Source organism: Hemibagrus wyckioides, linkage group LG18 (genome assembly GCF_019097595.1).
Source record: "Hemibagrus wyckioides isolate EC202008001 linkage group LG18, SWU_Hwy_1.0, whole genome shotgun sequence".
NCBI classification, from domain to species: domain Eukaryota; kingdom Metazoa; phylum Chordata; class Actinopteri; order Siluriformes; family Bagridae; genus Hemibagrus; species Hemibagrus wyckioides.
In genome coordinates, this window is record NC_080727.1 from 8565001 (window position 1) to 8577500 (window position 12500).

At 37.5% G+C, this 12500-nt stretch overlaps 1 protein-coding gene across 5 annotated transcripts in view; it reads left to right on the top strand.

Moving 5' to 3' along the window:
- Positions 1-12500, top strand: part of LOC131369038 (transcription factor 4-like) — a 147778-nt gene that overhangs the window by 86891 nt on the left and 48387 nt on the right. For 2 of the 5 annotated variants that reach the window (XM_058415438.1, XM_058415436.1), the window contains exons 8-9: positions 2122-2254; positions 3700-3749. In XM_058415438.1, coding sequence (XP_058271421.1) covers positions 2122-2254; positions 3700-3749 — 183 coding nt within the window. Of the gene's footprint in view, positions 1-1112; positions 1143-2121; positions 2255-3699; positions 3750-12500 lie in introns of those variants that run through there. The other 3 variants (XM_058415439.1, XM_058415437.1, XM_058415440.1) reach the window with 2 other exon arrangements.

The window sequence follows — 12500 nt, forward strand, 5'->3', positions numbered from 1 at the left end:
TGACTAGAACCTGGAGCAGGTTTCTGGAAATATCTCACAGGTTTCTGACATAGTGTTTGATCTAGATGTTCATTCACCATTCCCCCAAACTCACCCACATGTTCACCTGCACGTTTAACCACTCACTCATTCACATCCGCATTCTCTTCTTTCCTGCACTCCGCTGCCTGACTAGCTCCATCTCCCTGCCTATATTTCTTCCTCTTGTCCCAACACACTGTTTACATTTTTGTTTGTTGCACTTTTGTAATTATGCTAATGTCTTTTCCATTTTTTGCAATCATCATTCGGTGGCCAAGTAGGCATTGTGCTCCCCTGTTATTAACACCGAGTGTTAATCCTTCATGCCGCTTCAGGTGTTCCCCATTTATCTTTGTTAATATTTTCTCCTGGATGCCAGCTGGGTACTACAGTGCCAGGTCTGAAATCAGCGAGCGTGGAATTGTTGAAATTGATGCCCTAGATGCCCAACTTTGACCATGGGAGCGCTCTGCACATCCTCCAATTATTTATTTATTTTCCTGTCTAGTTGCCACGACGACGTCGCCGGGCTTGAGAAAAGTGTCTCGGAGACGAGACGAGACTCTTTTGTTTTAGCCCAAGCCCCCTTCACCCCGACTAAAAAAAAAAAGCTCCTTAACTACGTACCCTGGAGGGAGGGAAGGGGGCCAGTGACTTTATTTAAGACAAGGCCTCTTTTGTTTTAACATGTGAAAGATGGGGGCGGGGTTGGGAGCTCCTGTGGCCCTTAATTGGCCCATTTAATGGTGTTTTGCATGTGAATGGTGGCCTAGCGGAGCATCACTAAAGTCTGTTGTGTCTAAGTCAGTGATTGGAATTTAGATTAGACCAAACACTTATCTCTCCTCGATCAACTCTACTAATTAACGGCCGGTAACAAGCGAGTTAACTCTACAAACTTTTTTTTTTCTTCTTCTTTCTTTTGGAAAAGGGGGGGGGGTTATCACACACTCTCACTCACACTTTCTCCTCTTTCTCTCTCTCTCTCTTTCGTACTTACTTTCAGCATGGACAGAAGATATCCTTCTGTCTTTTTTTTTGAGTTGAAAAATGATCATGTAGTGGGTTAGAGAAGGAGTTAAAAGCACAGGGAGATTAATGAGAGGATGTGCTTGCTCAGGGTAAGTGTGTGCTTTTCCAGCATCCGACACACCAACATACACAACTCTTAACGTAAATGTAAAAAACACGCATGGTTATTTGAATAGGTAGGCAGGATTTTTCCTCTCGATTCAGATTCGTTTTGTGTGGAGTTCACTCGTGTATTTATCTGTTTATTTGCTTTATTGTAAATAAACGTGGAGGCGTAATAAAACACAGTCGAAGTAACTGAACATTACACAGAATGACCTCATTCTGATTATAATAGTGAATATATCGTGGATAGCGTCACAACAAATATTTTGCACGTTTTCTTCATGCATGTGATGTAAATTTCCTCCATGGTTTTCTGGTTTCCTCTCACCTCCCAAAAACAAGCTGGAGGTAGTATAGTGTGAAATTGGCGCTAGATTTGAAAGTGTATGTGTTATGCATGCCTCGTGTTGTGTTTTCTTCATTTTACTCGCAGTGTTCTGTCAGACCAGGATTACTTTTTCTAGGCTAAATAATATTCAAGCTCTACTGTACTATGCTCTTAACCAGAACTTTTCATCTATTGCTGTTTTTCATTCAGCTTGTGTGTATTTCTGACATGTTTCCACTTGTTTAGCACAGACACACAGCAGCCACTGTGTCCCTCATGGTGTGTGGTTTCTAAAGCTCTTCATAGTAGCATCTAAAGGATTTGTGTTCTAAAGTTTCACACGTTGACTGTGTACAATTATTGTTTGTATTGATATTTATATTTATAAAGACACAGTTTGCCATAAAGGTGCAATTGTCAAATATGTTAAAATCCAAATTCATGATCCAAATCATATTGGAGTCTATTTATATCAAGACATTATATTTTCTGTGTGTTTGTGTAAGACAGGAGTAAATCATTTTAAGGGTTGTGATAAAATTACAACTTGCTGTTAATAAAGTGTGTCTCTGTGTGTCTCTGTGTGTGTGTGTGTGTGTGTGTGTGTGTGTGTGCACGCATGTACGTCTGTTCAGCAGCAGAGCATCATGGGAGGCGAGATGGGAATGGTGAGTCCCGGGACAGTTTCCCCTACTAAACCAGGCTCTCAGTATTATCAGCACTACAGCAGCAACCAACGGCGAAGACCACTACACAGCGACTCTATGGGTAACAGAACCTTCATCACCAACAACACTGTCTTTCATAATCTCTTCTGTCACGTCACAGTTTGTGCCACTGGCCTCATTATTATCAACACAGTTACTGGCATTAACATCACTAACTGACGATGCTTAATGATTATTATGATCATGTCATCTCCCTTTTCCGTCATCATCATCATCATCATCATCACTATTATTATTTTCCTAGTATGATTATTATTATAATTATTATTACTATTATATTACTCACCTCAGGTCCCTCTACAATATTTCATTGTTATGAGTACTTTAACCACTCAATACAAAGTTGTTCATAAAGGTTCATTTTTAGGAATCATTTTACAGAGAAATACATACAGACAAGTGACAGATCAAATGTTTTAGTCAAGTCGCGTAAATGGCAGTGTCTACACATCTCTGCAACCGTGCCGGAGTGATGGACACTGTCCTTCCAGAAGATTTTCCCTCGGTTGGTTTTAGGTGATGATGATCTCGATGACGATGGCGTTGGAGAGCGCTGTCGAAAACGTCGCTCCGAAATCTTTCATGCATGTACAGTTGAGTTGTGCGCTGGCAACTGTGAAAAACATAGCATGCAATTCACATCATCTTCCGCTTTGCCAAACCGTTCTGTGAGCACCCGTGCCCCGTGGAGAGGGGTGGAGTCATCCTGGAAAAGACCACGCCCATCTAGGTAGAAATGTTTCGGCTTAGGATAAATGTGATCAGAAACTTGTGACACTTCCTTCTAAGGACACAAGTGGAGAAGGTGACAAGCAAAATGTCCCAGCACCGGTGAAACAAAAGGAAAATAAAAGGGAAAGCAAATGTCTGTTTCTTTAATTTGTCACCTGTAATTGTGTTGTAATGTTTATTTAATAAAACGTATACAGTCTCTTATAAATAACATATATATATATATAATATATAATACATAATATATGTAGTACAACTTAACTAGAACTTAAGTATTCCAGTCACTTTAATTAAAACGAATGCATCATAGAAGTAAATGATTAGCTCATTTGTGCTGTGTTGAATGTCCCAGTGTTTGCCATCAAACTTTTTCCACATAGCGTAATACGATTTTTTTTTTTTTAAAGAATCTAAATATGGTAGTGCTTCAGAAATCAGGCTTCCAGGTTCGAGCCTCGATGCCCTCCAGGCAATTTGCACTTCTTTTCATATCTCATGAAAGTCTCACCTTTTCATGCACACATGCAGACACACATCCCCTCCTTCTCCTTTTAAAAAAACACCAAACCTAGTTACCTTCATTCCGGGTTGTTTTGCCAGGTTTTCGGATTTTGTTTATTTTTCGATGTCTCCTATACAAGACGGCAGCTGGCACGTCATGTCACCTGTCTCCCGGTTAAAATGTAGTGCTCTTGTAGTGAAATGTGTTACATGACATCATCCCATGTAAAAAAATTCTTTTGATTTTTTCAGAGGTCCAGACAAAGAAAGTGCGCAAAGTTCCTCCTGGCCTGCCCTCATCGGTAAGTCATGCTTTTTTTTTTTCTTTTTTTTATTATTCCTCCTGTTCTTTGTCAGTCTGACTTCAGCACAGTAATGTTTTTACCATCCGCACGAGTTCTCACACAAACAAGTCACTATATGCCATAACACATCAGCCGGTGTGTTGCTGACACGAATGTATGACCGTCACATTTGCAGCAGCTCTTTGTATTGAAATGAAATGTTAAGATGAAGGTGGTCGTAAAAGAGTTTTGAGCTCTCTGACACATTCTGGCCCCGGTCTCCGACGCTCCTCTGTGCGTGTTGCTTGTTTACGAGTTCCGTAAGCGGCAGCGTGTTTCTTTTGTTTGTGGGACACCATACCGATGTGCGTATTTATTTATGCGTGCTTTTCATATGCTTGACAATGCTGCTGTTGCAATGTGTGTTTGTGTGTGCTTGTTTAATGGATTTCGGTCCTGGTTGGTTTTTTGTTTGTTGAGCAGATGGTCATCGCTGGGTTTTTCTCTATAATTTGTATATTGCATTTTCATATTTATTGACAATTTTTTTTCTCATTTTAATAAAACATTTTGTGATAGAATTAATACAAAAACATTAAGCAGTGAATGTATTCTATTTTCTGAGACCAATACCTTTTTTTAAATTGTATTTTGTAATTGATATATGACATTTGATTTAAGATATAATTTTTTGATGGCATATATATATATATATATATATATATATATATATATATATATATATATATATATATATATATATATATATAAATTAATAAATATGTGTATATATATATATATATATATAAATTAATAAATATGTGTATATATATATATATATATATATATATATATATATATATATATATATATATAAATTAATAAATATGTGTATATATATATATATAAATTAATAAATATGTGTGTATATATACGTATATGTATATGTATATATACACTGCCAGTCAAAAGTTTCTACACAAGTTTTTACACATCTTCTAATTCCATGGTCCTTCCTGATGTTTATTTCTTTCTACATTGTAAAACAATGCTGAAGGCGGCCGAAATACACAATAATGTCCTTTGAACAGTTGATATTGAGATATGTCTGCTACTGATGCTCTGTAAAGCCTTCATAACGGCTCTAATCTGAGGTGCTGTTAATTGGTGATTTCTGAGGCTGGTAACTCTAAATGAACTTCTCCTCTGCAGCAGAGGTAAGTTTTGGTCTTGCTTTACTGGGATGGTCTTCATGTGAGCCAGTTTCATCATGGTGCTTGATGGGTTTTGCAAATGCACTTGACAATACTGTTCTTACAAGAACTATTCCAGAACACCTGACCTTCGTGTCTTAAAATAACAACTGACTGTTTTTTGTTGTCATTAAATATGGATTACTTAAGTCCATGTGTGTTATTTCATAGTTTTGAAATCTCCAGTATTGTTCTAGCATGTAGAAAATAAATCCCTAAAACATTGAATTAAAAGGAGTGTCCACCTTATTAACTTTATAAAAAAAAAGATTATATATATATATATATATAATCTTAAAAGTAGCTTTATAAATTACCCACAAGCTACCATGTGTCAAACCACAACCTCTAATTTCACCCCACAGGTGAAATCTTATAAGTAAACAGCACTACAGTTTGACAAACCGTTTATCAAGTTCATTTACCAAAATGCCAGAATAATATGGCAATAAAAGACATATTAGTTCACATTAGATCAGTGAGTACAGCCGTCCTCGCTTATAATATTCCCCTCTTTTTTATTCAAAGCAAAAGCTCATGAAAGAGTTAATATTCTGTGCTCCATTTAATGGGAACAATAAGGAGTCCACTTGAGCCTCCACTGCCTCTGTATCTTTTTTGAATTGTTTAACAAAATAGATTTTTGAAATTCATGGCTCTGTTTTTTTGTTCTTAATAAGAATAGCAAGAACAAATGTGGCAAGAATGGGATTTGTGTAAAACTCCTTATGATGTCCGTATTAATTATGAGCGCTGTATAGAAATTTCCTCGTACACCAATAGGTTTACAAATTTAGAGCAGGTTTTTTTTTTTAATATATCACTTATTTACGAAATGTGAAAGCATCTCTCGAGTTTGTCCTCGAGGAGCTTTATTTTCACCCGACTCTCCTCGTTCTCTCTCCTCTGAGTGCATATCAGAGTTTGTTTAAAGTCGACAGCGTTAATTAAATTAAGTTAGGTCTAGCAGAAGGCACAGTCGGGACTTATTCTCTTGTGTGTGCTTTAATCCCTGTTCCCTGAGCTGCTCTGCCCCCTTCAGGATGCACGAGGCATTGCAGGTAGTTTTCAGTTTTCCCATTTCTGGCATTTTTTTCCCTTAACTGGTAGCACCTGAGCACCGGCCTAAAGATTCCTGTGCTAGAGAGCGGAAATTTGTTTGGACCCTCGAGTGAAACCGTAAACCCGAAATTTTTCTGCCCTGTGCTTCGGCTGTATTCTGCATTATGCGCAATCCACTTGAATGTGTGTGCTAGATGGAAAAAGTAAGTATATGGCATTAGACAAGGACGTTAAAGTCATTTTACTGGACGAGATCGTGTACAGTTTTCCTTTTGTTTCATTCTGCTGTCGTCTTCATTGTCTTGGTCGGTAAAACACAAAACCCTTTTTGTCTTGAAGGGAGCAAATGGTATTTAATTCAATAAAGTGTTTTAATAAAGGCTAGTAGAGGTTTATAAGAGGTAATGCCACTTTACTGCCGTGTCGCTGAGCTCATGTGCCTCAATGACATTTCCAGACAGGAGAGCTACCGCTAGTCCTCCCTCACTGACTGTCTGTTTCTCATCTATGTTGAAATCATAATTGCTGGTTGCTCCAGCTGGCCTCCTAGACCACTCTCATGCTGGCCAGAAAGGTACAGCCTGCTGGGAAACACGAGCAACATAAGTAATGCAAATAAAAAAAAAAGAAAAAATCTAAACAACAACAAAAACCGCCGGCAGCGAGTAAAAAACATCGTACCCGCAAAACGCTGGCGTGAATCTGAGACCCGCCATTTGCAGCGACTTCTTATAGAGATTGGGGAGGAAAAGAAAGAGAGAGAGGTGAGAGAGGAAAAGAGATGTGTCTCCATGGTGATGGGACTGATTGACAGGCTCTTGAGCGGGTGGCAGTGAGGTGTTGGCCAAGGCCCAAAACTTGAGGGGGGAAAAAGAAAATGGCCGCCGCAACACCAGCTGTCACCGTCAGCGTTGTCTTAGGAACCAGAGAGTGGGAATCATGTATGGATGGTGTGTGTGTGTGTGTGTGTGTATGTATGTGTGTGCATGTGTGTGTGTATGTGTTTTATTTTCCCAGGCCAGAACTTATAGACTTTGTGTCTCCCTGACCAGTGCTTTGCTCTTAAACATTTATTCTTGGTCGTCTTTCAATATTTTTTTTTTTTTATAAAATATGATTTCAGATGAACCTAAAAATGATCTGATTTATAGTAAATAATAACTTTAACTTACTTCAAATACTTTTACACAATTTTAAAATAATAAATAAATAGATATATTGATGTTAATATCACCGTTTTTTTGAATGAAGCACAGAAATAAAAATACTCTTGCTTTCTTCACCCTATTCAACACCATTATAATAAATATAATATAAATTAAGACAAAAATTAAGAAATTTAGGCAATACTATTCCCATCACGTTATTCCTATTCTCTGTTTTTGTTTATCGGAAAAGAGAGAAAAGGTGTGTGTGTGTGTGTGTTGAAACAAAAAGAATGACAGAGTCCAAACCTATGTGTGAGCTGAAGCAGAATGTACCATTAGATGACTTCATGCATTTTTTCATCTCTTTCCTAAATGAATTTTTTTTTTTTTTTAAAAAAGGAAAGGGAAAGAAGGGAACAGAAACAGCTGTGAGTCCGTTTCCCTGCAGATACAGCCATGCCGTTGGGGTAAAAAAAAATTTTTTTATAAATGTCTGTGTGACATAAATGCTAAAAAAATATTTCATAGGAATGAAATTCTATAATAGTTAATAATAGCTGGGTTCATGGCTGAAACAGAATTAAGTAAATACTTTGAAAGGAAAAATACTTTTTTAAAGGGGGAATACACAGAAGGCTATTGTATATTGTTGTTAATTTGTGTGTGTTTGTGTGTGTGTGTGTGAGAGAGAGAGAGAGAAAGAGAGAGAGAGAGAGAGAGAGAGAGCAGACGTTCTCTGACCGCGGGCATGTCGGGTCATTGGCATCGGACCAAATTTTCCCGTTCGAAAAAATGTCTGCTCTCCACACGTCCGTAGAAGAAAAAGGAGCGCGCGTGCGAGAGAGAGAGAGAGAGACGTTTGTATCTCTCTCACTAGGGTTTTCACCTAAAAGAGTGAAAGCGATGCACTTTCTGCCTCGCTGTCAAACACACAATCATATCTGAGACAAGTACTGCTAATAAATGCTAATCCCTACAAATGCTAGAGAAGTGGAATATATTATCAGGAAGAAAACGAGTATGAGTGGTGTTCCGGCTTGGAAAGGGGGATAGAAGCGTGTGTGTGTGTGTGTGTGTGTGTGTTTAATTTCTGTATGGATTATGGAGTAAAACAGTAAAAAATTATTGCTGAAAAGATTTATAGAAAAAATATATATGAACACTTTTTTTTTTTTTAAATGTATTTTAGAATTATTATTATTTTCTATAACTATTAAATATGTTATTATAATAAATAATAAATAATATTTTTTTCCTTTAATTAATATAAATATAAGTGTGCTGAAATTAGTTTTCTCCTTACATTACAGTGTTCTGAACAATTTATGATTCTATAAAACATGATTTCATTAAACCAGAAACACAACAATAAATACTGTTTATTAGTCTTCCTTAATGAATTGATTGATCGGTTCCACATCCGAATTTTATCACAGAGATCGATCACCGCGCTCAGAAGTGAGAACGACCATAAAGATGCTCAACGCACTGGCAGCCATTTTGTGCGAGCCCTACTAATCAAATTAGCGCCATCCTGTTTGTTTACACGCACATTTCACAAAGGGAACTTTTGTTCAGCTGCAGCTGCAGATAACAGAGCCGTCCCGAATATTTTGGCCAAAGGGGGGGAATAAAAAAAGAGAAAGTAACGTAGTCATGCGGTGATGAATTCCTCATGCCGTCTGTGACAGCAGCATTACGTGTTACACGGCTGTTCAGTGTTTCTCTTCCCACAACTGATTCTGTGGGAATCTTACGGAATTCTGTCATTTTCCTCGCATTGCCAAAGTCAGTGTAATCAAAAAGGGTTAAATTCCATGTTTAAAGGCGTGTAATATTTACTTCACACACACACGACTGTAGGAAACACAGTAAGTGTCACAAAAATCTCATTCTTCGGTATTAAGGATATTGAGGATGAGGTGTGTGTGAGGAATGTCCAGAAGAAATGAGTTGACTGGCTCAGGTGCACGTGTAGCCACGTGTTGTTACAGTTACACAACCTACAGCTAGAGTGTACAAGTACAGTAATCAGTGTGTCAGGGTTCGAGTCAGAGCTCAGTACCGATTGATGTGGTGAGAATGCATAGTGTGCCGACAAAACACGGTAACGCAGCGTGTATAACATGTTTATAACACGAGTCAGCAGGATATGGTGTTTTGTGCAGGATTTTCAGGTGTTTTTTGTTTTTTGATTGGGGGGCTGGGGGGAGTTTAACCAGATGTGAGACCTGAATGATTATACTGTAGGTCTGGTGGAACTTGATGAAATAGAAGAAATTGGCATCTTCAATTCAAGTCAGTGAAATGAATAATAATAAATAAAAAATATATATATAAATAAATAAATAAATAAATAAATAGCAAATAATCAAAATGATTCAAATGCATGATCATAATTAAGAACTTCTATTATTATAATTATTATATAACACCAATATTATTATAATTACTAATTAAATATAATAATATAATAAATAAAATATAAAATAAAATATAATATTATCATTATTATGATAATAATAACAGCAACAATAATAATAATAATAATAACTATAATAATAATTATTATTTTTATTTATTTATTTATTTATGTTTTTCTTTTTTATCCCAAGCAGTGTCTGAGAGCTAAATCTCGTCTAAGGTTGTGATACAGAGGAGAGCATGCATTGGTCAGGGTCATTTCTCTGGTGGTTGAAAGATACAGAGCAAATATGAGAGAGAAAGAAAAGGAAAATGAGAGACAGAGAGAGAGAGAGAGAGAGAGAGAGAGAAAGAGAGAGAGAGTAATGGCAGGATGGACACTGAAAGTTGGCAAAAAGCGAAGTGACGGTCATCAGTTCAGTTTTGATTTCTCCACGTTCTATTGGCAAGGCGAAGGTTTATATCGTCCAAGCTCCGGGTATGAGCTATGTGAATATTAGATAATAATAATAAAGGAGAATATTGTTATCAGTTTTACTTAAATAATAATAAAAACGTGTGGCACCCTGAAATTTATTCCCCCCACATCAAAGAAGCGTCTCCCACAAGCCCTGATTCAGGGGGAGCGTCCGGGCTGCAGTGCCATCCAACACTGCGGGGAAAGTTCAGTTCACGCCAAATGAGGAGGAGAGAGGGAGAGAGGGCCGGACGCAGAGAGAAAGAGGATGAGAATGAAGGATGGAGAGAGCAATAGAGAGGATGGGGAAGGGGTTTTGGCATGCCTTTTTCTTTTCTTTTTTTACCGGGACGAATTATGGAAACTGTTTCTTAATCCGAGAAAGAGAGACATGAAACAAAAACAGGGAAGAAGTATGAAGCTAGAGAGAGAGAGAGAGAGAGAGAGAGAGAGAGAGAGAGACTTGTCTTTTAGCTATAAAACACTCGGGTCAATTGCCCACCCAGGTAGCCTTCCTTCTGCCCCTTTGTGGTCATGTGTGTGTGTGTGTGTGTCTGTGTCAGCTCCCCTCTGCGTGTATGTTTGAAGGGGTTTTCTAAGTCTATTATCCCCTACCTGACCCCTCTATTCATCTCCCACAATCCTTCACAGCAGCCGAGCAGGTAGCGCAGCCCCTTAGCCCTTTTAGCTTTTAGCCTTTCAACCGCACGCCGTTTTTTTTTTTTTGGTTTTTTTTTTAAACAAAGCCAAAGAGTTTAAACGAATCTGATTGAGAGTTTTCATGTGTCATTTAGCTCATAAGCTAAACCAAATCAAGCTAAGCTAACGCTGCATTCTTCTTCTTCTTCTTCTTTTTTTTTAAGCTCCTAACCCTTTAGTGTTATTATTGCTATTTTAATTTGTAGTGATACATAATTAAAATCTCTGTTCAAGGCATTTTCACGTCCTCAGTTCGGTTTTGAAAAAAAAATGAAATAAATAAATACTTGTTCACAAACAGCAACAGGTTGCCATGTGGAAGAGCGAGGGGGGAAAAAACTGCAGAAGTCTGAATGTTTTTTATTTTTTTTCTTTCCTTTCCCTATTTTTTTTTTATTTATTTTTTTTTATTATTTTCAAACGCCATGTTTGTGCAGAAATCACAGATTCACCATAAGGGCTGCTTTGCATTTTTAATTTAGTAACTAACATATGAATACATTTGCATATTAATTAGTTGCCGATTAAATCATGCATACATAATTGCCTGCTTACTGTGTTTAATGTTTGTCAGAATCGTGCGAGGCCCTGGCTTGATTAATGCCATTTCTGAGATTACAATTGGACTCAGCCACGGGTTCGAGGGTTCAAGAAGCTGAAAAAAATAGTTGGGGGGGAAAAAGTTTTTTTTTTTTTGACAACGTACATATTTCAGAGATTTTAGAAGGCCCCCCCCAGCAGCTTCCTCTTAGACCTTTTCCAATTCCTCCCCTATGTGCTGTTTGCTAATGCAGCCCTTAATTACACTGCCTATGCAATTTTCTTTTTCTTTTTTTTCTTTTTTTTCTTTTTCTATTTTATTCAGTCTCGGTTTTGGTTTCGCCGGTTTATTGTACACGACCCCGCAATTGAATTAGGGGGCCGAATTAAAAAAAACTTGAATAATAATAATAAAAAAAAAGAAAAAGGATTCATTAAAAATGAAAGAGAGAATCGGAGGCTCCTCATTAGTCTTAACAATGTTTTTTCTCTTTGTTTTTAAAGAAGCATTCGTGTGATCCGGCGATTACGCCACGCTGAGTGAAATAAAGCTGATTTAGAGAACACAATAGGCCGTGTGAATACACAACCTCGCTCTCTTTATCTCTCTCTCTCTCTCTCTCTCTCTATATATATATATATCCTGGCCTTCATCACTCTCTCCGCATGCAGAACCCCTTTTCTGCGTGTGGACTTTTGAGCACGTCTTTGTCTCCTGGAAAGATATGATGCATCTCACTATGATATTTTGAGAGGGATAACTGTTCACTAATTTGTGTTCCTATCATTTGTGTTAGCCTTTAGTGTGCTTAATAGGAGATGGGCAAAACATGTGAGATAAGAACTTAAAAATAAAACCGAGAGACTCGATGTCTCGACCAAGAATTAATATAATTGTAGCTTGAATTTGTTGCGATCGCATTATTTTTCCTTCCAGTGAGAGTGAAATAATTTGGAGAAGTATTGTGACACACACAGAACATTTAGTTATAGCTCTTCCAAGTGCCCATTAAGTGACTCTCAAACATACAGATCTTTCTGGCCAAATCTGGCTTTTCTGAAAATGACAATATAAGCCCTTATGGTCGCATGGCCCTTTCAGAGCGAGCGATCTCGCAGCATTTCCCAAAGATTTAAGCTTTCGCAAAGCCTTTAAAGTTTAAACGCCTTCCAGCAGTCAGTATAG